This window comes from Bos indicus, chromosome 25, assembly GCF_029378745.1.
Source record: "Bos indicus isolate NIAB-ARS_2022 breed Sahiwal x Tharparkar chromosome 25, NIAB-ARS_B.indTharparkar_mat_pri_1.0, whole genome shotgun sequence".
NCBI classification, from domain to species: domain Eukaryota; kingdom Metazoa; phylum Chordata; class Mammalia; order Artiodactyla; family Bovidae; genus Bos; species Bos indicus.
The window spans coordinates 19,071,558-19,097,181 of NC_091784.1; the positions used below are offsets into that span (position 1 = coordinate 19,071,558).

The 25,624-nt window shown below is 45.8% G+C and overlaps 1 protein-coding gene across 1 annotated transcript; it reads right to left on the reverse strand.

Moving 5' to 3' along the window:
- Positions 1-4,332: 4,332 nt before the first annotated feature.
- On the reverse strand, positions 4,333-21,382 carry UMOD (uromodulin). Its single transcript, XM_019987293.2, has 10 exons — positions 21,250-21,382; positions 19,338-20,114; positions 19,131-19,238; positions 17,453-17,661; positions 13,391-13,539; positions 10,866-11,111; positions 7,621-7,783; positions 6,952-7,033; positions 5,741-5,782; positions 4,333-4,663 (listed from the first exon to the last, which is right to left on the reverse strand). Exons 1-10 carry the CDS (start codon positions 21,341-21,343, stop codon positions 4,602-4,604), a joined length of 1,932 nt encoding a protein of 643 aa, XP_019842852.1. The 5' UTR covers positions 21,344-21,382; the 3' UTR covers positions 4,333-4,601.
- Positions 21,383-25,624: the final 4,242 nt, after the last annotated feature.

The following is a 25,624-nucleotide window of genomic DNA, read 5'->3' on the forward strand; positions in this document are numbered from 1 at the left end:
AGAGTCAAAGCTTCAGCAGAATAAATGGCCATTGCCTTTCTGTGTTACACTGGGACTCTTCAAGGAGCCAAGGCTACAGGGTCAGGGAGCCTGGAGGTCCTGCCTTGATAACACCTTCCAGCAAAAACTCAACATGGACAAAGAAGAGGTGGTACAAGCCACCTTCTTAACCATACTGCATTTGGAGAAGAATCCCCTAAATGTGGAATTTATAGCAACTACAAATGCTGGATTCAGAAATCCATCTGAGCCCACAAAACAGCCCATGTGTCCGTTCCTACCCACCCTAGTCTCCCCAGTGGCCACTCTCAACCTTTTCCTTTCAAGTCTCTGCAGCCATTACTACTCACTTCTCTCTCCCACTGCCTCCTTTCTCAGCAGGCGTCTTACATTCCACCTCAAGAAAGTTTAGGCCATCACACTTGACCTCGCTCAACTTTGTGTCCCCTTCCTCTAGAAACATAAACATCTACCTCCACTTTCCACTTCCTCCCTAGCTTCTGATAAGGTGATCTTTCCTTTTTTCAAAGTCAGTTCCACCACCTGTCTCTGACTTCTCCATTCCAATCTGAGGCATATGGCTAAGACTGCCTTGCAAACGTCCCCTCTTATGCAAGTCCACTGGGCATTTTTTCTGGCTTCTTGTCAATGGATTTTTTTGCTGCTTCCTTTAGGCACTCTGCATTTCCTTGACTCCCCTGCACTAATTACTTTCTTTATTCTCCTCTATCTGGATACTTGTGCTCTGAAATTATCATGATCATTGTCATGATAATTACCTTCTTCCTCCAGTTGTCCTTGAGAGGGCTGCTAGGTCTTATCTTTCTTTGTTACTCCATGGACTCTCCCTAGGAGGTGTCAAATTATCTCATGGTTTCAAGTACCATTCACAGGCTGATGAGTTCCAAATCTGTACCTCCATACCCAACTACTTCTTTAATTTCAGATCCACCTTCCCAGGTGCCTGCTGGACTTTACTTGGACTGAGATGCTCAAGGCACCTTGAACCTTCAGTTCAGTTCAGTTCAGTCACTCAGTTGTGTCCGACTCTTTGCGACCCCATGAATTGCTGCACACCAGGCCTCCCTGTCCATCACCAACTCTTGGAGTTTACTCAAACTCATGTCCATCGAGTCAGTGATGCCATCCAGCCATCTCATCCTCTGTCGTCCCCTTCTCCTCCTGCCCCCAATCCCTCCCAGCATCAGAGTTTTTTCCAATGAGTCAACTCTTCGCATGAGATGACCAAAGTACTGGAGTTTCAGCTTTAGCATCAGTCCTTCCAAAGAACACCCAGGACAGATCTCCTTTAGAATGGACTGGTTGGATCTCCTTGCAGTCCAGGGGACTCTCAAGAGTCTTCTCCAACACCATAGTTCAAAAGCATCAATTCTTTGGCGCTCAGCTTTCTTCACAGTCCAACTCTCACATCCATACATGACCACTGGAAAAACCATAGCCTTGACTAGACGGACCTTTGTTGGCAAAGTAATGTCTCTGCTTTTGAGCAGGTCCAAATCCTAATTCATGATTTCCCCTATATCCCTCCCTCCTCATTGCATCCCTGTTTGGGGATCCCTCACTGGGCTTCCCTGGTGGCTAAGATGTTTAAAGTGTTTGCCTGCAATGCGGAGACCCAGGTTCGATCCCTGGGTTGGGAAGATCCCCGGGAGAAGGAAATGGCAACCCACTCCAGTATTCTTTCCTGGAAAATTCCATGGAGAGAGGAGCCTGGTGGGCTACACAGTTCATGGGGTCGCAAAGAGTCGGACACAACTGAGCAACTTCACTTTTACTTTCCTCATTGAATCATCTATCTTAATCATTGGCACCACTGTTCACCTGGTCACCTGAGCTGGAAAACTGTTTCCTTCCTTTACCCCTCAGTCTAACATTTCCAGTAATCACTAATATCTCAAATATTTGTGAACCTGTCTTTCCTTCTTCATGCCCATTTCATCAACCTTAAGTCAGGCCACCACCATCTCTTAGAATAGTGATTTTAACAGCTACCTAGTGGATCTCTTTTGTTCTTGTCTCCTTTGATTCTGTTATCTCCCTGCAGCCAGATGTCACAGCATCACCTCTCTGCATTATTCCCCACCACTTACATGCAAAGTATCCTGGGATCTGACCCCTATTCACAGCTCCCACCTCATCTACAGCTTCTCCCGACATACAATATGCTTGCTTGGATCACTCTGTGCCCAGCCTCTTCCTACTGTTTACCATTCAGGCTTGCCTCTTCCAGGAAGTCTTTCCTAAATTCCACAGGCTTGCTGGTGCTGCTCTTCTGTGCTCCTTCACCTCTCAGGGCTGATTGCAGTCGCACTCAATTACCCACTAGCATATCTGTCTCCCTCTGAAGGTTGTAAGATCTTTGCAGACATCAATCTTATCTTTGCAGTTCTAATGAGCACCTAGTAAGTACTAGTTGAGTTAACAAATGGACAAAAATGACAGTATGTATGCTTAAGACCCTTTCCTGTGAGTGATGCCTCAAACTTTAGGTGTCCAAGTCTTAGTGAAAGTTGGGTAGAAAGACACAAGGCCTCAAGGCATTTGCACTTGCTGGCCCACCACCAGTAGTCTTCCTCAGATATTCATTTTCTTCTCTCAGTTTCTACATCTCAGTGAGACCTTTCCCCAGTCATCCTAGGTAAACTAACACCTTCATTGCCTTGTTACTGCTGTTTCCCCCTGCCCCCTTGTCAGTTGCTTCAGTGATGTCTGACTCTTTATGATCCTATGGACTGTGGCCCACCAGGCTCCTCTGCCCACGGGGATTCTCCAAGCAAGAATACTAGAGTGGGTTGCCATCCCCTCCTCCAGAGGACCTTCCCGACCCAGGGATCCAACCCACGTCTCTTTATGTCTCCTGCACTGGCACGCAGGTTGTTTACCACTAGCGCCACCTGGAAAGCCCCAGGTGGCTTATCACATAGCTATTGTTTAAACGTATCCCCCCTTTAAACATAAGGTCCTTATCAGCAAGGGCTCTGTTCTGATCACTGGCAATTTCCCTGCTGCCTATAAAAGTTTCAAGTCTTGAATTTATGCTCAAAATATTTGTTGAATATTGAGTTGAGCAACTATCTGATAGCAAACAAAAGTAAAATGTAAAGGGAAGGGGGAAAAAAGGAACAGAGGAATAAAGGGATAAATTCTGATATATTTTTTTTTCCTCCTGGCCTTTGACCCTTGTTTTAATTTTTTTATGTTCTCTTGTACCTGAGTCAAAGTATAGATTGTGCACACATCTAGCTGGCCCATCTGACCATGGACGTCTCCCATAGCTCTGACACAAAGGCAGCAGGCATGGGGATTCAGTGCAGGTCTGTGTGTGATAAGAGGTTCCTTAACTCGAGATATGCTGACCTCACAGCCCGCTGTTTGCTGTTACACACGTGTGGTTTTCCCTGGGATCAGAGATTCTAAAAATGGGTCAGGGCCTTGGTCTCTTCTGAAAGCCACAGCTGGGGTCCAGGGAAGCAGCTGGCATCGAGGTGGACATTTCTCATGAACATCAACTGCCTTTGGTCCGCTTGTCAAAGAAGTTCAGAGCCCCTTGAGACATCTGGGTCTCCTGGGTGGTCTCCAGCTGTGCCTCCAAGGAACCTCCTAGAGGTCTCCCTTGCAAAACATCCTCTCTCAATGGAGTTAATGGTCTGCTTTCTGTTTCTGCTGCCAAGTCCTTGTAAACAGGTCTGCATCTCCTGCATTGGGCAGGGAGAGAAGTACAAAGGATGGCGGGACATGCCATCTAAGTCCCTTATATAAGGATTGTGATGCTCCAGAGCCTGGGGCTGTGTCTATCCTATTCAGGACTATCTTTTCCCAGCACCTAGCATTGTGCCTGGCACGTACTGGGTGCTCAAATAGATGTTTCTGGAAAGCTGAACGAACCCTGTGAGGGTATCATAATTATCCCCATATGATAGAAGCAGCAGTCCTGTTATACCCTCCATTTCTGCAATGCTTGACAGACTTATAATTACTTGTCTTTTCCCCTTCCAGACCTTAAGCTCTGGGAAGGCAGAGGTTGTTTACTGATGTATCCCCAGCACATTGCCTGAATCATAGTAGGTTACCAGCAAATATTTCTTGACTGACTGAAAGGATAGATGGATGGATAAAGTTCAGAGACAGTGTGCATTTTATTTAAGCTCATAAAACCAGAGTTGAACCCAGTCTGTGACCAGACCGTGAAGTCCATTAGGGCAGGAATAGAGTCTGCTTTTTCTCACAGTCAGATCCTTAGCACCACAGACAGTGCCTACACGGAGCAGGTGCTCAATAAATACTTATTGAATGAATGAATGACTCATAGACTGAGCTTTTTTTAATTATTATTTTGCAATACCCTTTAAGGAGATAGGGGCCTCATGAACAGACATATCACAAGACCCATTTTGAGAGAAAGCAGCATTTAAAGACACAGGCTATTTTTTGGTAACAAGGATTAAAGGGGAGAAAAATAGGAGCAGAGTGACTGAAGTGTGGGCTCCTTTCTCTATGGGTGGAGTGCTAGCCTGCATGGCCTCGCCAGTCAGTAGAAAGTGAGTTTGGTAGCCACAGAGTACAGGATTTCCGGCCACGGATCACGGAGACATCAGGGTCAAAGTGGCCGACAGAAGCAGAGGCAGCCAGACCTGCAGAAGCCCTGAAAAGAAAGAGATTACAGGGTTGCTGCTAGCACTGATGTGCACATTTTATGGCAAAACTAACATAAAATGCCTCCTCTAAATTGACCAATTAGGAAAGAACATGTTATCTGACTGGATCAGTTAGAAAAAGGAAATTTTTTCTTTACCTGCCCTGAAAACCAGTTAGAAAAAGGTGCCCTCCCAGATGGGCCAATCTGAAAAAGGCAGCCTTTCTGCAGGCACTAGCTGATAGCCACTCAAAAGGGTACTCCTGTGAAGTGACCAACCTACTCAACCTCGGTGACCTTGAGGGATAGTCACAAAGGGCAAGCCTCTTGGGGGCACCTTGCCTCTCCAGGACTGAGCTCACTGATACTGGAATGAACTAGCTTATGTCAAACACTAGGTTGGTGTAACAACCCACTCAGATCTAGGTGCCAAGAGCCAAGCAGAGCAACAATTACACAGATTCACTTTTTAATCCAGATTTTCAGACAATTTAGCAGCCATAAAAGTCAAGGGCCATTAAAATGCTGCCGGTCTCTGGTCTTTGTGGTCAGAGGAGCAGAAAAGCAGAAAACAGAGTTTTTTGTTTGTCTGCCATGTTCATCCTGGCTCCAAACATCCTGACAAAGGTGTTAGAGATACATCTTGAAGCTTCAGGAAATGCTCAAGGTGCAGATCACAACGCAGTGTGCGTGTCCACTGCTTACAGGTGTGTGACAAGCATGCATATGTCGGCATATGCAGATCCACACACAAGCAGCTGCAGCTGTAATGACGTTTTGTGTGTGAGTATGAATATGTGCATGTGACCTCGTGGGTGTGTGTGAAAAAGTCTAGGTGATGTTCGCTCTTGTGCACCTTGTGTGTGCCCACTCTTGTGTGTGCCTGCGTCTATGTGCACTGTCGTGGGACAGCACAGGTATGTGCGTGCATGTGCAGCCCCAGGTCCAGCACTTTCCACACACGCAGTCACCTCTTCAGAGCTCAGGCCAAGCAGACCAGGCACTCCAGCACGCCCTAGGCCAACAGATAAAAGCCCCAGATGAAGGTTTTGGTCAAGTCCCTGTGCAAAGAGGATCTGAACTTACCCAAGCTACTGGGAGCAGCCCTTGACATTGCAGCCTGGCCCCCTGTGGGAGGAAACAGAAGGATCAGTGCACGGGAAGCCTGGAAGAAGCCCCTTCCATCTGCTCTTCCTTGCAGCCAGAGTGTGGTCTTTAAAAAACCCCAATCTGGTCATCTCACTCCCCTGCTTTGGATCCCTCGGGGGCTGCTGTCTACTTTCAAGAGAAAGGGCCCAAAACCTTAGCAAGAACTACATGTTATTTATATTTCAATTAGAAGAAGGAGAAAGGGAAGGGGAAGGAGAAGAAGAAAAAAGAGAAGTACTATCATTGGAAGGACTGATGTTGAAGCTGAAACTCCAATACTTTGGCCACCTGATGTGAAGAGCTGACTCATCTTAAAAGATACTGATGCTGGGAAAGATTGAGGGCAGGAGGAGAAGGGGATGACAGAGGATGAGATGGTTGGATGGCATCACCGACTCAATGGACATGAGTTTGGGTAAACTCCGGGAATTGGTGATGGACAGGGAGGCCTGGCGTGCTGCGGTTCATGGGGTTGCAAAGAGTCAGACACGACTGAGCAACTGAACTGAACTGATAAGGCCTCACGTGGTCTGGTCCCGCACCTCCATCAGCTCACCCACACCAACCTCCCCTCCTCCTTTCAGCCTGCCTGGCCAGTTCCTCTAGCACCCTGGGTTCCCTCCCGCACAGGCCTTTTGCTCATTCTCTACTCTCTCCTTGGGATTCCTCCCTCTTTTCCATTTCTCCTGACCCCAGTTACTTAATCCTTTCTCAGTTTCCAAACCTCACTTCCTTTCTTCCCTAATCCTCTAGACTAGGTCTGCTTCCCCTGTGGCAAGAGCTCAGAGTTCCTGATCCATGTTCATGCCTGCACTTATCACAACTCCAGAGACACATGATTATTTAAATGATGTCTCCTCTACCAGTCCATAAGTGGCACACGAGCCAGGCTTGTACCCATTGCTGCTCATCCTGAACCCCCAGCCACTAACACAAGGCCTGCCACAAGGCAGGCATGAGAAGACAGCCGTGCAATGAATGAGAACCTGCAGGAGGAAGGCAGCTTATAGTCTACCTCGTCTCACAGGATTTACTTGCTCCAGCTCTTCGGACCCCAGGAAGATCCCAAGTGCCAGGTTCTCTCACCTCACCTCATCTCCAGAGAACATTTCTCACCAAGAACATGGAGAGAGGAGTGGCCTTCTTACCCTTCCGTGTGATGGGACCCAAGTTCAGGACACGGGTTTGGTCTATGATGCTCCCACTGCGGAATCTGGTCTCAGGGCAGGTCTGCAGGGAGAGGGTGACAAAGAAACCTTTCCACAAGAGAGACTGAATGAGGCCCTGCCATGGGGAGCTGGGTGCACCCTTCATAAGAGCAACCTCTTGCCTCAGGCTGGAACTTGAGGATGGTAGAGGCAGGGGTTGTTAGGAGATCTGTATACATGCGTTCATGTCCCAGCTCTGCCGTTTGTTAGGTGTATGATCTTAGGCAAGTCACTTACATTTTCTAAGCCTCTCTCCCCATATGGAAAAAGGGGCTAATAAAATACCTCCCTTATAGAGTTGCTGTGAAGTATCAAAAAGTTAACACGTGCAAATTGCACACAGTGCTTAAAAATGTCAGTTTCTGCTATTAGAACACAAGCTTGCAGATAAATGAGAGGTTCACCAGCCTACTGCAGTGCCCTGATCTCACCCAGCTTCTGCACAGCCTAGTCTCCTGTCTGGCCATGGCAGCCTCGTCTTGTAGCTCTGACTAGCCCCGTACTAAAATGGAAATATGGCAGAGATGTTTTGTTTTCTTTTCACCTTGTGGCCAAGTGTCTTGGGTTACGGGAGTTGGGTGTGAGGGTGTGGCAAGCAGACTGACTCACAGGTCTGCACTTTTCATTCACGGTGTCACAGAGATACACTTCACAATGCAGGTACACCAGGTCGTAGTTTCCAGCAAAACGGAACATCTGGACAGAAAACCGGCCCTGAGGGGACTCCCCATTCTCCTCCACTTGGATGGTTGAGTCCGCAGCACGTGGACATCTGGGAAGGGGACATCACATAACATGGTTGGTTATGCAAACACTCTGGGGCCAGACTTCCTGGGTTCAGATCTCACTCTATCACTTATTAGCTGTGTGACTATGGGCAATTTACTCAATCTCTCTGAGCCCGTTGCCCTACCTATGTGCCAGGAATAATAATTTTAGCTTACATCGTAAGACAGTTGCGATAATTAAATGAGTTAAAATTACAAAGTAAACAGTATATGGCGTACAATGGGTGCTACATGTATGTGACTCTAAAATACAAATGTAATCAGTTCAGAGCTTAAGGACAGTTACTTAAGGATAGTAAGTAAGCACTTAAGTAAGTGTATCCTTAAGTAAGCACTTTTTGATTTCTCAGGAAATGGCATTCAGGAGTTATTGCTGCTGCTGCTGCTGCTAAGTCGCTTCAGTCGTATCCGACTCTGTGCGATCCCATAGACAGCAGCCCACCAGGCTCCGCCAACCCTGGGATTCTCCCGGAAAGAGTACTGGAGTGGGTTGCCATTTCCTTCTCCAAGGCATGGAAGTGAAACGTGAAAGTGAAGTCGCTCAGTCGTGTCCGACTCTTAGCGACCCCATGGACCGAAACCTGCCAGGCTCCTCTGTCCGTGGGATTTTCCAGGCAGGAGTCATTACCTACCATTTATTGGCTATCTACTAGTGCCTGGTGTTAATTCTAACATTGGAAACCTCTGAGCACTGAAGGCTGCTGGCCAAGTTGGGGTGTGTATGTGTGCTCATCAGCACACATTATTACCCAGCGCACCCAAACACGCAGAAACTCAAAACTGCACATCCAGAGACTCACGTGAGTGCTGGGCTGGATCAGGGTACACAGGCACTCTGAGCAGGCAAATTGGGCACCCCGTCTGCTTTTTGACACTATCCGCTCAAAATGGACTTAGAAAAGGGGCTGAAGGCTGACTGCATTGGAGGACCGAGAAAGAAACTTCTCGGAATGATGTTCATTTTGTTCTGTGTCCCCCACAATTCAAATCTGACTCTACTTGACAAAAGAAAAGCCCTGTGGTTAAGGAGACCCACCTTACAAAAAGCAGAGTAAGAGGCAGCCAGCACTGCCCTTGGCAGCCCCAGGCAGTCAACCCAAGTAAGGCGCCCACGTGTCTCCCCCAGCGCCTAAGCACCTCCTCAACTCATCTCCTCCTTACACCCCTGTGATATTCTGAACAACTCACAGACTGGCAGTCCTCAGCCCAGCTCCCACTCATGCCATGGCAGAAACACAGGCCACAGCCAGCATTTCTTCATGCTTCGTTTTCAAGACTTTTTAAGCTTTTCACAATATACCTGCTCTACCTGTATACTCAGATAAATATATATATATATGTATACACACACACACAAGCTTAAAAATCCCTGCACAGTAGATTTTCTTCATGCCTGTTTCACATATGAGAACATGAATATCCAGACAGATGAGCTGAACTAAGAACTGTTTGCTGTTTCTTGAACTAAGAAACAGCAAACTAAGAACTAAGAACTGTTTGCTGTTTCTTGAACTAAGAAACAGCAAACCCATGCTATGAGCCCAAGTCTCCATGATGTCCCAGTCAAGGTCATGTCAATATTTTTCAAATTTCAGTTCTTTTTTGCCTAATACAGAAACCACCTCCCTGAATGTTTTCCTGTTTGCCAACACCTGCACTATTATTTTACATTATTTTATTATTATTATTATTACTATTTTTCTTTAAATCTACAAACGTTTTTTTTAAAAAAGATCATGACCACAAATAGCATACCAAGGGCTTCCCAGGTGGCAAAATAAAGAATCTCCACCTGCCAATACAGGAGATGCAAGAGATGAGGGTTCCATCCTGAGGTCAGGGAGATCCCCTGGAGTAGGAAATGGCAACCCACTTCAGTACTCTTGCCTGCAGACTTACATGGACAGAGGAACCTGGCAGGCTACAGTCTGTGGGGTCACAAAGAATTGAACGACTGAGAACATAGCACATTGCTTGCCATATATAAAACACGACCATACAAACACAGTCAGACACTACTGTTGCATTTTACTTCAACACTGTTGATTGTAAAAGACCCCCAAAAGACTTCTGCTCTCCTTTCTTTTTGTTGTAAAGGGAGATTAGCAAATAACGGAAGTGTGAACACCAGATGAGCACCCAATTGACGTGACCAGGCAGATTTTAAGAGAAGTGAGACAGAAATAGGTCAGGGTCTCCTGGGAGCACTTTCTCTGACTGCACTATTAAGACAGCAACTCCCCTCCCTTTTTCCTGCTTCATTTTTTTCTCTATAGCACCGTCATCATTCACATGCCATGGATGGCACTTTCGTTTAATTGTTGATCTCCCCACTTAGAATATCAGCGATAAGGGTGCAGACTTTTGTCTCTTCTATTCACTGTTATCCACATAGCCTGGCACACAATAAGCTTCCAAAAATATCTGTTCAATTTATGAATGAAAATGTGAACCACTTTCTCACAGTGTGGTTCATGTTTCTCTAATGTGTTTGAGTTAAAAGCAGTCCATCTGTGTCCTCCCTGTTTCCACTGACCCTTTTCTAACCATGCCTCTGCTGTATTCCTCCCAGCCAAGTGCCAGCCTGCTCCTGTCCAGGGCCTGCCTTTCCATCACGTTCCTCATCCTTTTCTGAATCCTAGACCCCCTCTGCCATCTGGTGAAGCCTATGCACTCCTCGTCAAAAGTAATGCTTTAAATGCATACACTAAATTACATAAGATAATAAAAAAAATTAAATATAATTCTTAAAATATTAAACTTAATACATCATGTATTTACATATCTGGATATAACTATATATTTACAAGTACAAGTATTTGGTATATATCAAATAATGAGATCTAGTTGAAATTCTAATACTACAATATAGTAAAATCAGTAAAAATACTGACTTGTTTAAATGTCTTCAAATGTCCTGCTAATACTTCTCTGGTTTGTTGCCTATATCATAATGAATGACAGTGCTAAATTTCAGCTAGAGGTGAATGAATGTGAAGATGTACTTTGTACCCATCCAAGTCTAAAGTCCCTCCCCAGCCCCAAATTCCATCCAACAGGCCTTACCTGTCCTGGATGATGAAGTATTTCAAGGGGTCTGTGGCATTGCTGCTGGGTGTGGCATAGCAGTTGGTCATGAGCAGTACAAACCGGGACAAGTCACCCCCATCCAGCATGGTGCCGACGTAGAGAAACGCTTCTGTGGACAGGGTCACAGAGGAGCCTTGGTAGGGCTGTGTGTAGGCAGGGCTCTGGAAGAGTGCCATTCGCACGGTGAATGTGCCGGTCCCGCCCATGCTGATGTTGAGGGCACTGCAGGGGGAGAGAGGCTGGTGAGACAACCAGAACCAAGAACAGCAACAGATAGGTCACTCTTTCTGATCTGCATTCCTGGGCCATCCCTGGCAGTTATTTGGAATTTTATCCAGCAACAGGACTGGAATCCACCAATCACTGCTCTGCAAAATACAATAATCACACACAGGTCACTTAGGGATCTTGTTGAAGTGCAAATTCTGGATCTGTAGCTTTGGGATAGGGCTAAAGGTTCTGCATTTCTAATAAGCTCCCAGGTGACGCTGCTGCTTCTGCTCCAGAGATCATATTTTTCTGTAACACGTCTACCCCTTCACATGGTGGCCCTTGCATTTAAGTGTGGCAAAAACATTCTCAAGGGAATCATCTAGATTCCTTTTTTGATCTTAATATAGAACAGTTTTAAAAGATGGGCTATGAGTCCTACAGGCCTTAGTCAGAGTTCTGGTTCCACCTACAGCAGAAGATTAGGATTTTTAAAATGCATTATTTTAAATCACATTAAAAACAGCCACACTGATGGCAACTCCATGGGGATTATCCTACAAAGGACACTGAAAGACTGATGCCCCAGGAAAGGGGTACATGAGAAATAGTAATGCGGAAGTCCATTTTAGAGGTGAGTACTGGGTTATTTGTTTGGACTTGGTGTTCGACTGGGATGAGATTTCTAGCTTAAGCCAGAGAGAGATCTGCATACAGCTGTTTTGTTCCCTGGAACCTAGCAGGTCTGGGGCATGGCCACATGGCTCCAGAGCACTTCTTGGCCAGGTGATGTTCCACACAGAGGCAGACAAGGAGCAACTGGCTTCCTTCAAGTCAGCCAAGCACCTTCATCAGTGGCAGATGCCCTTCCCAAGTCTGGTTGGCCCAGAAAACATGTGACCATGGACAAGCTTCAAAAAAAAGGTCATGGTAGAGTGGAGGCTCTATGCCGGATGGCCTGGGTTTGAATCCCAGTTCTGTAACTTACTGTCCTCTACCACTTTGGACAAATTACTAAATTTTCTTTGAACTTCAATTTCAATAATAATAATATTTAAACCTTCTAGGCCATGCTAAGATTTCAGTGAGGTGTTCCATCTAGAGCACTTAGCACAATGCCTGACATATGGTCAGCTCTTGCTAAACACTTGTTATTATCACAACTATTATTTTTTTCCAAGTATCTGCATCATTGGCTTGTGATTCATCCTATTCAGAAGTGTTCAAGTTTATTTAGCAACAGGATCCTTTTATTTTCTAAGTAATAAAATTGATAAAGAAGATGTGGTACATATACATGATGGGATACTACTCAGCTATAAAAAAGGATGAAATAATGCCATTTGCAGCAACATGGAAGAAACTAGAGATTATCATACTAAGTAAAGTCAGAAAGAGAAAGATAAATATCATATGATATCACTTACATGTAGAATCTAAAATATGGCACAACCGAAGCAATCTATGAAATAGAAATAGACTCACAGATTTATAGAACAGATCTGTGGCTGTCAGGGGAAGGGGGGCTGGTGTAGGGGGTTGGGATTAGCAGATTTAAGCTATTATACACAGAATGGATAAACAGCAAGGTCCTACTGTATAGCACTGGAACCTAGAATCAATAACCTATGACAAACCATAATGGAAAAGAATATTAAAAAAGAATGCATAGACATTAACACAACATTGTAAATCAACTATACTTCAATTGAAAAAATAAAATTTAAAAAGTTCTCTGGTTCACATCCCCAAATCACCTCCTTAAAGACCTTCACACTCCAAGAAGCATAATTTGTAAACCTCTCTTTATTCAAATTTCTCCTATTTACAGAGAAAGAAACTGAGATCCAAATATGGGGTACAATTTGCCCAGTCCCATAGCAGGTCTGAACTGAGACTCCAACCTTCTTTCTTTTGGGCCAACCACTCTACCCCTCAGATAAACCAGGGACCCTAATATGGGTTTCACCACTGCAGAGCACTTTTGTGCTTCTAAGAAAGACAGTACTTTACTGCTAAATCCATTTAACATATGAGAAGACTGACGCCTAGAATAGGGTTATCAATTTCCCAAAGCCATTTGTGAGATAGAGCCAGGATTTGAAAGTGGGCTCCAGATTTCCTAGCTGGGTTCCTCATGGACTCTTTTTGGAGTCCAACACTGCCTCCCAGCTGACCGCCTCCAATCAACTCCTTATTGGTGGCAGCTGACAGAGAAGCTGAGGTCCTGGCGGCCAAGGGTTTGTGGGGTGGAGTTGGCCAGGGACACTGGGGACCCTCTCTGGCCGCACCTGACCATTGGCTGCAGGGAGGTCTTCAGGCTGACTTTCATGTCCAGGGGATAGGAGCACGCAAAGTTAATTCTGATGTTGAGGTCACGGATGATGATCTCATCTGCCAGGTAGAGAGTGTTGCTGTATGTGGCGTGGGTCTCATTCCTCTGTATTGGGGTAGGAAGGTGGGGGGAGGAAGGGCGGAAAAGGAATAGAATCTGAGTAGGATTCAAAACCAAAGGCATTGAAACTGCTGAAACTGCCCTCCCAGTTTCCATTAGCATGAGTCATGAGCTAGGCACCCCCCTCCCAAGCTGAATGTCCCTACTGCATCTTTGCACGGATCCTTCAATGACCCTGACAGGCAGGATGACCACCTCCTTAATATAGATGGAAGTTCATGGGAACTGGGTAACTTATCCATGGTACAGGGGGTCTAAGAAGCCTGGACTCTTCCCATCACCTCATGCCTCCTCTCGTGCATGCCAAAAGACTAAAAATCACATACTGAGTCATCATTAATGGCAGATTGTCAAAAAGTCATATTTGGCAAATGACAATTATTTCCTTGTTTCTTATGTCTTTTTTTTTTTCTCTATGGGGGATGAGGGAGATGCGAGGAAGCAGAACCCACTCACACAAATGTTTACCTCTGGGTCCCTTTGGAGGAGGCTTCTGTAGCTGAGGCCCTGGCTCTCTGAACACTCAAAGTGCAGACTCTGCCTCCCAGGAACCATCAGAGACAAACAGATCTGCTTCTGAACTCAGTGCTGATACCTACTGGCTTAGAATAGTCATTGCTCTGTTGGGGTACTACCTTTCCCATCTGTCAAATGGGGAACTATCACTATGGATTGTCCTCTTCATTTGAAACTGACATTTATCGAGCACTTACTTTGTGCCAGTCACTTGTACTAACCACTTTGCATACAGTAACTCCTTTAACTCTCCTAACCCTATGAAGTCAGTAGGTGCCCAATATGCTACTGGAGATCAGTGGAGAAATAACTCCAGAAAGAATGAAGGGATGGAGCCAAAGCAAAAAGAATACCCAGCTGTGGATGTGACTGGTGACAGAAGCAAGGTCTGATGCTGTAAAGAGCAATACTGCATAGCAGCCTGGAATGTCAGGTCCATGAATCAAGGCAAATTGGAAGTGGTCATACAAGAGATGGCAAGAGTGAATGTTGACATTCGAGGAATCAGCAAACTGAAATGGACTGGAATGGGTGAATTTAACTCAGATGACCATTATATCTACTACTGCAGACAGGAATCCCTCAGAAGAAATACAGTAGCCATCATGGTCAACAAAAGAGTCAGAAATGCAGTACTTGGATGCAATCTCAAAAACAACAGAATGATCTCTGTTTGTTTCCAAGGCAAACCATTCAATATCACAGTAATCCAAGTCTATGCCCCAATGAGTAATGCTGAAAAAGCTGAAGTTGAACGGTTCTATGAAGACCTACAAGATCTTTTAGAACTAACACCCAAAACAGATGTCCTTTTCATTATAGGGGACTGGAAAGCAAAAGTAGGAAGTCAAGAAACACCTGGAGTAACAGGCAAATTTGGCCTTGGAATATGGAATGAAGCAGGGCAAAGACTAATAGGGTTTTGCAAAGAAAATGCACTGGTCATAACAAACACCCTCTTCCAACAACACAAGAGAAGACTCTACACATGGACATCACTAGATGGTCAACACCGAAATCAGATTGATTATATTCTTTGCAGCCAAAGATGGAGAAGCTCTATACAGTCAGTAAAAACAAGACCAGGAGCTGACTGTGGCTCAGACCATGAACTCCTTATTGCAAAATTCAGACTTAAATTGAATAAAGTAGGGAAAACCACTAGACCATTCAGGTATGACCTAAATCAAATCCCTTATGATTATATAGTGGAAGTGAGAAATAGATTTAAGGGCCTAGATCTGATAGATAGAGTGCCTGATGAACTATGGAATGAGGTTCATGACATTGTACAGGAGACAGGGATCAAGACCATCCCCATGGAAAAGAAATGCAAAAAAGCAAAATGGCTGTCTGCGGAGGCCTTACAAATAGCTGTGAAAAGAAGAGAAGCAAAAAGCAAAGGAGAAAAGGAAAGATATAAGCATCTGAATGCAGAGTTCCAAAGAATAGCAAGGAGAGATAAGAAAGCCTTCTTCAGTGATCAATGCAAAGAAATAGAGGAAAACAACAGAATGGGAAAGACTAGAGATCTCTTCAAGAAAATCAGAGATACCAAAGAAACATTTCATGCAAAGATGGGCTCGATAAAGGATAGAAATGGTATGGACCTAACAGAAGCAGAAGATATTAAGGAGAGATGGCAAGAATACACAGAAGAACTGTACAAAAAAGATCTTCACGACCCAGATAATCATGATGGTGTGATCACTGACCTAGAGCCAGGCATCCTGGAATGTGAAGTCAAGTGGGCCTTAGAAAGCATCACTATGAACAAAGCTGGTGGAGGTGATGGAATTCCAGTTGAGCTATTCCAAATCCTGAAAGATGATGCTGCACTCAATAGGCCAGCAAATTTGGAAAACTCATCAGTGGTCACAGGACTGGAAAAGGTCAGTTTTCATTCCAATCCCAAAGAAAGACAATGCCAAAGAATGCTCAAACTACCGCACAATTGCATTCATCTCACACGCTACTAAAGTAATGCTCAAAATTCTCCAAGCCAGGCTTCAGCAACATGTGAACCATGAACTTCCTGATGTTCAAGCTGGTTTTAGAAAAGGCAGAGGAACCAGAGATTAAATTGCCAACATACGCTGGATCATGGAAAAAGCAAGAGAGTTCCAGAAAAACATCGATTTTTGCTTTATTGACTATGCCAAAGCCTTTGACTGTGTGGATCACAATAAACTGTGGAAAATTCTGAAAGAGATGGGAATACCAGACCACCTGATCTGCCTCTTGAGAAATTTGTATGCAGGTCAGGAAGCAACAGTTAGAACTGGACATGGAACAACAGACTGGTTCCAAATAGGAAAAGGAGTACATCAAGGCTGTATATTGTCACCCTGCTTATTTAACTTATATGCAGAGTACATCATGAGAAATGCTGGACTGGAAGAAACACAAGCTGGAATCAAGATTGCTGGGAGAAATATCAATAACCTCAGATATACAGATGACACCACCCTTATGGCAGAAAGTGAAGAGGAACTCAAAAGCTTCTTGATGAAAGTGAAAGTGGAGAGTGAAAAAGTTGGCTTAAAGCTCAACATTCAGAAAACAAAGATTATGGCATCTGGTCCCATCACTTCATGGGAAATAGATGGGGAAACAGTGGAAACAGTGTCAGACTTTATTTTTCTGGGCTCCAAAATCACTACAGATGGTGACTGCAGCCATGACATTAAAAGACGCTTACTCCTTGGAAGGAAAGTTATGACCAACCTAGATAGCATATTCAAAAGCAGAGACATTACTTTGCCAACAAAGGTCCGTCTAGTCAAGGCTATGGTTTTTCCTGTGGTCATGTATGGATGTGAGAGTTGGACTGTGAAGAAAGCTGAGTGCCGAAGAATTGATGCTTTTGAACTGTGGTGTTGGAGAAGACTCTTGAGAGTCCCTTGGAGTGCAAGGAGATCCAACCAGTCCATTCTAAAGGAGATCAGTCCTGGGTATTCATTGGAAGGACTGATGCTAAAGCTGAAACTCCAGTACTTTGGCCACCTGATGTGAAGAGTTGACTCATTGGAAAAGACTCTGATGCTGGGAGGGATTGGGGGCAAGAGGAGAAGGAGACAACAGAGGATGAGATGGCTGGATGGCATCACTGACTCGATTGATGTGAGTCTCAGTGAACTCCGGGAGTTGGTGATGGACAGGGAGGCCTGGCATGCTGCAATTCATGGGGTTGCAAAGAGTCAGACACGACTGAGCGACTGATCTGATCTGATCTGATCTGAACCCTATGAAGGAGTTACTATTACTCCATTTTCAGTGGAGGAAGCTGAGCCACATCCAGGTTAAATAACTCACCCAGTTCACACAACTAGTAAGTGGTGGGGCTGTGCTCCGACCCTGTCCCACACCGGCCAGAACGTACCGTCATCACTGTCCCACAGGGGCCATCCCTGGCTGGGGTCACCACAGACATCCAGTCCCGGTCGCCCCTCTCAGTGAAGCCTGAGCACTGGCTGTCATGCAGGTACATGAAGACCTTCTCAAAGCCCAGACTCTTCAGCTGGCACTTGCTCAGGGACAACTTAATGTCATCAACCCCACATTCCAGCCTGCGCTCCAGGAGGGAGAGATCTGAAATGGTCAGGGAAGGCAGGATTGGAGGCCTGTGACCACAGTTCAAGGTTTAGCACATCCCCAGGGCCCAGGTCCAGCTAGCTGGGTTGGCCAGCAGCCAACCAGCTGGGAGTACTCAGAGTCATGCTGTGGTCTCCCCTCTCAGGGAGGTGGAGACATGAGCCTGGGTTCCAAGTATCACTGGATGGATCCATGTGACTAACCACCAGCCCATGTCACCCTAAGCCTAGGCTGTACGCAAAGAAAACACATTTGGGTCATTTGCTGCTCTCTCTGTGTGCTCAGACATGTCCAACTCTTTGCAACTCTATGGACAGACTGTAGCCTGCCAGACTCCACAGCCCCAGCACTAAATATCATTGAATCCTAATAAAACAAAACAAATAGCAAGCAAACAAAGCTAGTAAGTTAATGGTAATTTCTTTCCATCCTTTCTGTATCAAGGGGACAATCCTCAAGATTTGCTAATGTTTTTATTATTAACACCATACACTTGCTAATTTTCCTTGAAACCACAGAGAACAGACCTCTGCTTAAGTATTTGCAGCATATAAAGAGATCCAGTTAGATTTTTTTAATTAAAGTTTTACATAGTTGCTGAAATTTAACAACTTTCTTTCATTGTATTCATTATTACTGCTACAGCCCACAGATAAGACTCATTAGTGAACTTCAACGGCCCAAGTTTACTTAAAAGAAGGTTGTGACTAAAACCAAGACTGGAATTTGGGAAACACTAGCCAAGGCAACCCACTCCAGTACTCTTGCCTGGAAAATCCCATGGGCAGAGGAGCCTGGTAGGCTGCCGTCTACGGAGTCCCTAAGAGTCAGACACGACTGAGTGACTTCACTTTCACTTTTCACTTCATGCATTGGAGAAGGAAATGGCAACCCACTCCAGTGTTCTTGCCTGGAGAATCCCAGGGACGGGGGAGCCTGGTGGGCTGCCGTCTCTGGGGTCGCACAGAGTCGGACATGACTGAAGCGACTTAGCAGCAGCAGCAGCCTGCTTCAATCATTATGTATACAGGGAAACAGGTTTAGAGATGGCCAGGGCCCTGCTCAGGGTCCTCAGCCGGTCAGCGGAGGGCCCAGTCCAAGAAACCACAGACTGCTGGCCAGGGCTGTGTTCTTGTACTGTGGGAATACAGCTCAGGTTAGCCTTTGGCCAATAGGTGGCAGCCTCCTGCTTATCCATCAGGATTTTGGGGGCCTCCGAAAGAAGCCTGGGAGTGGGGTTGTTCCTCAAGCTCTGGGAGCTTATGGGTCAACTAAGGGGTGACTCCAGGAATCCAGAGGGCTTCTGGCTGATTTTAATAGGTATTACTGGACTGACTTTCCACTCCGATTGGATAATATGCACACCCTGGGTCATCCCCACAGGCCCCCAATTCACACACAGGAATATGTCCCTCCTCAGGTCCCTGGCATTTCTGAGTACCACCCCACCTCCCCATCGGCCTCACCGGTGACGTTGAAGTCCTGTTTGCATTGGCAGTGCCATTCACCATTATCCGATTTGCAGTCCTCATCCACACGGCACTCCTCACACGTCCCCTCCACAGAGCTGGGGTCTGCAGGGTCACAGACACAGTCAACAAGGATGAGTTCCAGTCTCTCGGGGCGCCCACAGGGCCCGGGGGGGGGGGGGTTGCTGGGAGACACCCGCTCACCTGTGCAGTAAGCCAGATGGCACTCAGGGGGCGCCGTCAGGTTGTACACGTAGTAGCCGCCGGCACAGGCCTTCACTTGGATGGGCGCGTCCCACAGGCAGCAGTTACCGCTCCAGTGTGCACAGGCCACGCGGTTCACGATGCCCTCGTCGCTCGATGGGTGCGTGCCGTTGAGCCACATAGGCGCGGCCGTGTTGCAGTGCAGGACCGGCACGCAGGTCTCGGGCAGGCGCACGCCGGCCTGGCCCACGAAGCGGTACCAGCCGCCCAGACTGACATCACAGATGTAGCCGGAGCCGTACTCTGTGCTGCGCCAGTATTCGTCCAGGATGCGGTGCACCTGGCACGGGTCCACGCACACGAGCGCGTCGCCCTCCCACACGCAGTCTAGCCCAGGCCCACAGGAGCCCGGGGAACACTCACAGTGCCTCCCGTCCCCCAGGTAGCCCGCAGGACACACGCACGAGTAGTTGCCCTCGCCATTGATGCAAGTGGCCAGGGCGTGGCAGCGGCTGAGCCCTGGCTCTGCACACTCGTCCACATCCTCGCAGCCGAGCTCCGAGCTCAGGAGGAAACCTTCAGGGCAGACGCACGTGTAAGAGCCCAGCGTATTCACGCAGCTCTTGGTGGCGGAGCAGTTGTGCGCCCCCAGAACGGCGCATTCGTCCAGATCCACACACTCGAGGCCGTCGCCAGTGAAGCCCTCCTGGCAGGCGCAGGTCGTGGCAGCCCCGTCCACCGTACAAGTGGCATTGCTGTGACATTCAGAGCAGCTTTCTGCAGGCAGAAAAGCCCAGATTCAGAGTAGGGGCCACTAGGCCACTGTTCACCAAGAGACTCTTTCCATGGTCCTTAGGGTTCTTTAAGACATAGCAGACTCCCTTTGAAAGAAACAAATAAACCTCCCCCGATGTCTAAACACCCACCTGCATTCTTGTGTTAAGCATTGCATTCAAGCTGTGTCATCTTTTCAAACATCCACCTTTCCACCACCAGAGGAATAATGCAGGTAATAATACTTGACACTTCGGTAAGGATTTGGGGAACCCTGTCACCCCTTCCCCAACTTGATATATTCTATGCCTTTTGCTCAGATCTCCTTCCCTGCCTCCCCTCTCTACCTAGCAGTGGCACTGACATTTTGTGTGTTCCTCTACGACAATAACAACAGTAAAGATGGTGAGCTCTCATGTATTAAGTGCTTAGGATATGCCAGGCACTGGGATAGGCATTTTCTATCCATTAGCTAATAGAATCCTCTCCAGTGGCCCTGGGCAATTACTTTTGTATTTAGCCATATTTTAAAGGTGAGGAAACTTGAGATTCAGAGGGTTTAAGCTACTTGCTTCATTGGTAAGCAGCAGAGCCAGGACACAAATGGAGGTTGCAGGACCGCAGTGTGTGTGCTCCACAATGACACAATGGTATTTACTCTGCTCCAGAGAACTCCAGTTGGGGGTTGTGGAGAGGTGTCTCTTCTCCAACAAAAAGCTAACAGCAATGTGCAACCCAATGGAAGGTCACTTATGTGTGAAAGGGGATGTCTTTGGGTCCCACCCAGGTATGTTCACATCTCTTGTGTGGTTGAATATGTTCTTGACCTTCCAGTAAAGTGCCGGGGGCGGGGGGGCGGGCTTAGTGATGTTCTAAACTTTTGTCTCTCAATATGTGATCCAAGGATCACACCATCAGCATCATCTGGGAGCTCATTAGAATGCAGAGTCTCAGGCCCCACCCCAGGCCTACTGAATCAGAATCTACATTTTAGTAAAATTCCTGGGTGAGTCCTATGTACCTTAAAGTATAAGAAATGAATTTAGAATAAAGACTATGCAAATCCCAAGCATAAAAGGAGAGGGACTGAGACCTCTTCTGCTAACGGGGCACTGCTCTCTACACACACAGCACTTACTTGCTGATGAGGTGTCAGTTGCTGCAGGTATGATGACCCAAGAGGTCACCACCGCTGCCATCCACATGAAGTTCGGAGAGAAAAGACACTTCATCCTTTCTGCTCCTCACAGCTTCTTCTGGTCTGGGAAGACTTTCCCAAAGGCAAGGAAAGGCTGGCCTCTTGAGATTTCCTTCTGTCCCTGATCCCTGAAGTCCTGTGAACAGAGTCAGATGAGATAAATACATGATGGAACTCCCTTCCCCACAGTTGGGAAAAGTGCTTTGGTTGTGCTCTGTGCAAGTCCAGGAGATGCCATTTATGTGAACCACAAAAAGTGTGTAGTGCTGTGGTCCTTGCTTTGGTAGAGCTTTCCCCTCTGTGGCCTTACTCTTAATTCCCACCACATCCCAGTCTCAGTTCCCCAAGTCTCAGTGCATTTGAAAGAGCTGAGTCTCTCATCTGGAGCAGGAACCTGCAAGACGTGGGGGTTGGGTGTTCTGCACTCACCATTTTATTGGAGGCACCCTCATGATTCCCTCATGGAAAACTCTAAACTTTCCTAGATGCATTTACTCATTCAACAGAAATTTATTGAGTAGCCAAACAGGAAGCTAAGCACCAAATGACAGACAAGGTCCCTGACTTCATGCAATTCACATATTGTAAAGAAGTGGCTTGAGATAAGCAGTTTGAGAAGTGATTAATCTTCATAATGTATTTTAATGTTTCCAGAGTGCTCAGATATTATTTCACTCACCTGGTAAAATAATCTACTAATACCCCAGTTTTTATAGCAGCATAAGGTAGCATGGCAGTTAAAGGTATAGGACCTGGAGGCTGCAACAAGGATTTGAACCTCTATTTTACCAATCACTATGATTGGTAAACTCACATGTGACATTGGGCAAGGTATTTCAATTCACTGAGACTCAGTTTCCTCATCTATGAAATAGAGATTATTGCTTGCACAAACTGAGTGGCTATAATGCATCAGGCTCAGTGTGAAGTCTCCTTTTAGTAAAGAACCTGCTTCATAGGAAAGTGTTTTACAAACCTTAGTGACCATGATCTGCTATAAGGAAAATATTTTATGCCATGACCCAGTACAGTTGCTAATACACACACACACACACACATGTACACATGAAATAAATGTTTTATAAAACAATTCTTACCATTACTACGTGCATTCCTTGCTGATATATCCTATTGTATCTAATTAAGAGAAAATTCTGAATGTAACCCACAGATGATTCCATAATCCACTAATGGGCTGAGAACTATAGTTTGGCTAATATCAGACTGCATATTACCATCCCGGTATTAACAAAAATGATATGTGCAAAGCAGGTTCAGAGCAGATGCTCTTGTTCACTGCTCTCTCCATCCCCATGCCTAGTATATAATAGGAACTTCACTAATATGGATTGAACAAATGGAAAAATTGTAGTCATTGTTGTTAGGGAAGCACAAGATTAAAGAGAGGGGAGTTGATTTATCAAAGCCCTTAAAGTCAATAGTCAGCAGAGTAATGACTTATCCTAGCTTTGATTCAAGTGTCCAATCTCTTCATTTCCAGACCCCCATCCCTCAAACAGAATGGGAGTCAGCAAAGACTAGATGGGAGAAGTGGCTAGGAGAAGTGAGAGCTGCAGATAGCCTTACCTGAAACCAGAAAGGTAGAATTAATCCTTTTACAAGTAGGTGACTATCATATCTATATATATTCATCTGTCCCCCACTGGCAGTCTTTCCTCCAATGATCCTCTGGTTCTGTTTCTTAATTATTTTAATGGGGGTGGAATATTTTTCCCTTTTGACACAGTGTTTTCCTTTTCTAGGCTGTGAGGTGGTTGTTGTTCTTTTCCCTAATAGGTAGAGACCCCAAATGATTGACACTGGGGGTCACAGTTGTGCCCAGAGTTACAAGGGCTCTGTTTTATATCTTTTGGCAACGAGAGGTTCTTTAGTTAGAAATTAACTGGGTAAAAAATTCCAAGTGCCTGGGCTTTTCTTGGTCATTGAAAAGCACAAAGTGGAGCCAAGCAGAGGCCAGAATCTGAAGCCAGGCTGCTCCAGGAGAAAAGGGGTGCTCACTGTCCCCACTGGGATGTATACTTGTGGCCACTCAGTTCCAAAGCAAGTTCCATCCTCATGGGTTCAACCAGCTTCCCTGGGGTCCCGATGTGAGCAGGAAAGGAGCTGAGAATGCCTGAAGGTCAGAGACAGAAGGCAATTCAGACATCATTGGACCAGATGCTCTGTGAATCAAGAAATTTGAATTCCCATGAAGGAAGGTCCTTGAGAAGTAGATAATTTTGTAAATGAACAGACTGACTTTGGAGTCAGTCTATCTGAATCCTGGTCAGCGTTTTTTGTGTGCCAGTGGGCTTATTTCTTTCCTTCCAGAGGTAATTTTCATCATCTATAAAACAAGAATACCCGTGTCCTAGAATTGTTATGGCCATTAAAGAAGATGATGCAAGTTAAGGCATATAGCAATGGTACCAACTGTGGAAGTCACTGCCGATGCTGCTTTGGTGATGTGCAATCATGGGGTAGAGAATGACAGGGCTTGGTTCAGCCTTAGGTCTCCTGACCTAATTCCACATTAATGGCAATGCCATATTGAGAAAAATCAGGTACGTGTGAACTCAGGCTGAGCAGGAAGTATGACAGTGATCCACAGCATTGCCTCTTTGAGGGCTTTCTCCTTCTGTCTGGCCTAGTGGTCGGGTGACTATCAGCAGAGGCTCACTCACCTCCTCAGGGGAATTTCATAGGAAAAGAGGTAGCACAGTTTTCAGCGATATTTCTTCCCAAACAGCACCCCAGAGAGATCTATAACAATTAGTTTACAATCCCAGCACAGTACTCAGCCACCCTGGGCATTAACTTTCATCTTTGTGGAAAAGTGAGAAATATCTCATCGTTATTTCCTTTTGCAGTTCTTTAATGAAAAAGGAAGTTATCTTTTCATTTGCTTACTATTTATTCTTTTCTGAACTGTTTGTATCCTTTGCCCATTTCCTCCCCACCCCCCGTAAGAATGTTTTTTTCCCTTTCTTTGCTATAACTTCAGAAGAAAATAAAAGTTCTTAATATTTTTTTTCTCAATCCTAGGTGGTGAGTGTCATTTCTGGTTGGTGACATGCTGCTGCTGCTGCTGCTAAGTCGCTTCAGTTGTGTCCGACTCTGTGCAACCCCAGAGACGGCAACCCACCAGGCTCCCCCGTCCCTGGGTTGCCATTTCCTTCTGAGGCTCTGTCAAAACCTAAGTCTGGGTGTCTTTAAAGGATTAAAGATGGAGCTCCAGGTAGCTCCTGAAGTTGTCTGGGCAGAGATCTTGGGTAGGAAAATAGGGAGTTTGGGCTGAGACTATTCTTAAGTCTAATAACCAACCACATTATTCAAGTTTTTGTGTTTGATGCTTTTACATCTTGAAACTTTGGTGATTCTGGAGGGACTGCCCCACTGAGGGTGAACTATGCCTTGGAGATAGGTAGCATTGGAGATACACCTTGCTATCTCTAAGAATATCATATTCCTGAGAGCATGCCTTTCACATGCAAAACAGCCAGTCTAGAGCCCATCACCCAAGCTCTCCTCTGTCAGGCTCACACTCAGGACCAGGTACCAGATAACTAGGGACAATTTCCAAGTCCCAGAGCCTACTGACATTATTCCAACTAGCCAATCCTAAACCTGCTTACCTTGCCTCTTCTGTCCCTTCCTGTGGGAACCACAATAAAGCCTACATTTTCAGGTTATAGTCAGATTTCTCCCTTGCTTCCTCTGCCTTCCGACCAACCCTAGCACTTTCCTGTATGCCACCCTCATGGCATGATATATTCCCTCCTCTTAGGATCTGAGAGTATAATAAACTATCTTTTGATGACAGTTATCTCCTGTTCTGTTGCCTTTGTCAGACTTGAATTATAATAAAATCTGTATTTTAGAACAGTAATTACCACCTTCATTCAACACAGCTAGATCATCTTGTGGTATATTTCTCTAATTGGCTATTTTTCCACTCTTTGTTCTTCGCACCCTTCCCTGCCCCCACCAGCCCCACACACTTAATGACGACATGGCAACTTCATTGGAGTCATTAAGCCATGCCTCCCACATCTTCTCCATCTACCTGCCTCTGGACTCATCTTCCACATCCCGTCCTTTCATTGAGACAGTATCCTTCCGTAAAAGGTTTTTCTCTCCCTGTATGCTCTAATGACCCCCCAACAGAGAGTCATCACCTGCCCCACCTACCCATACTGTATTCACCAATATGAGCCCCCACTTCCTAAGGCCCCAGTTGCATCTGGGGGACAGGCAAGTAGCACACCCATTTTCTGGCTCATGGCCAGTAAGGAGCTCTGTTCCATGTGATTTA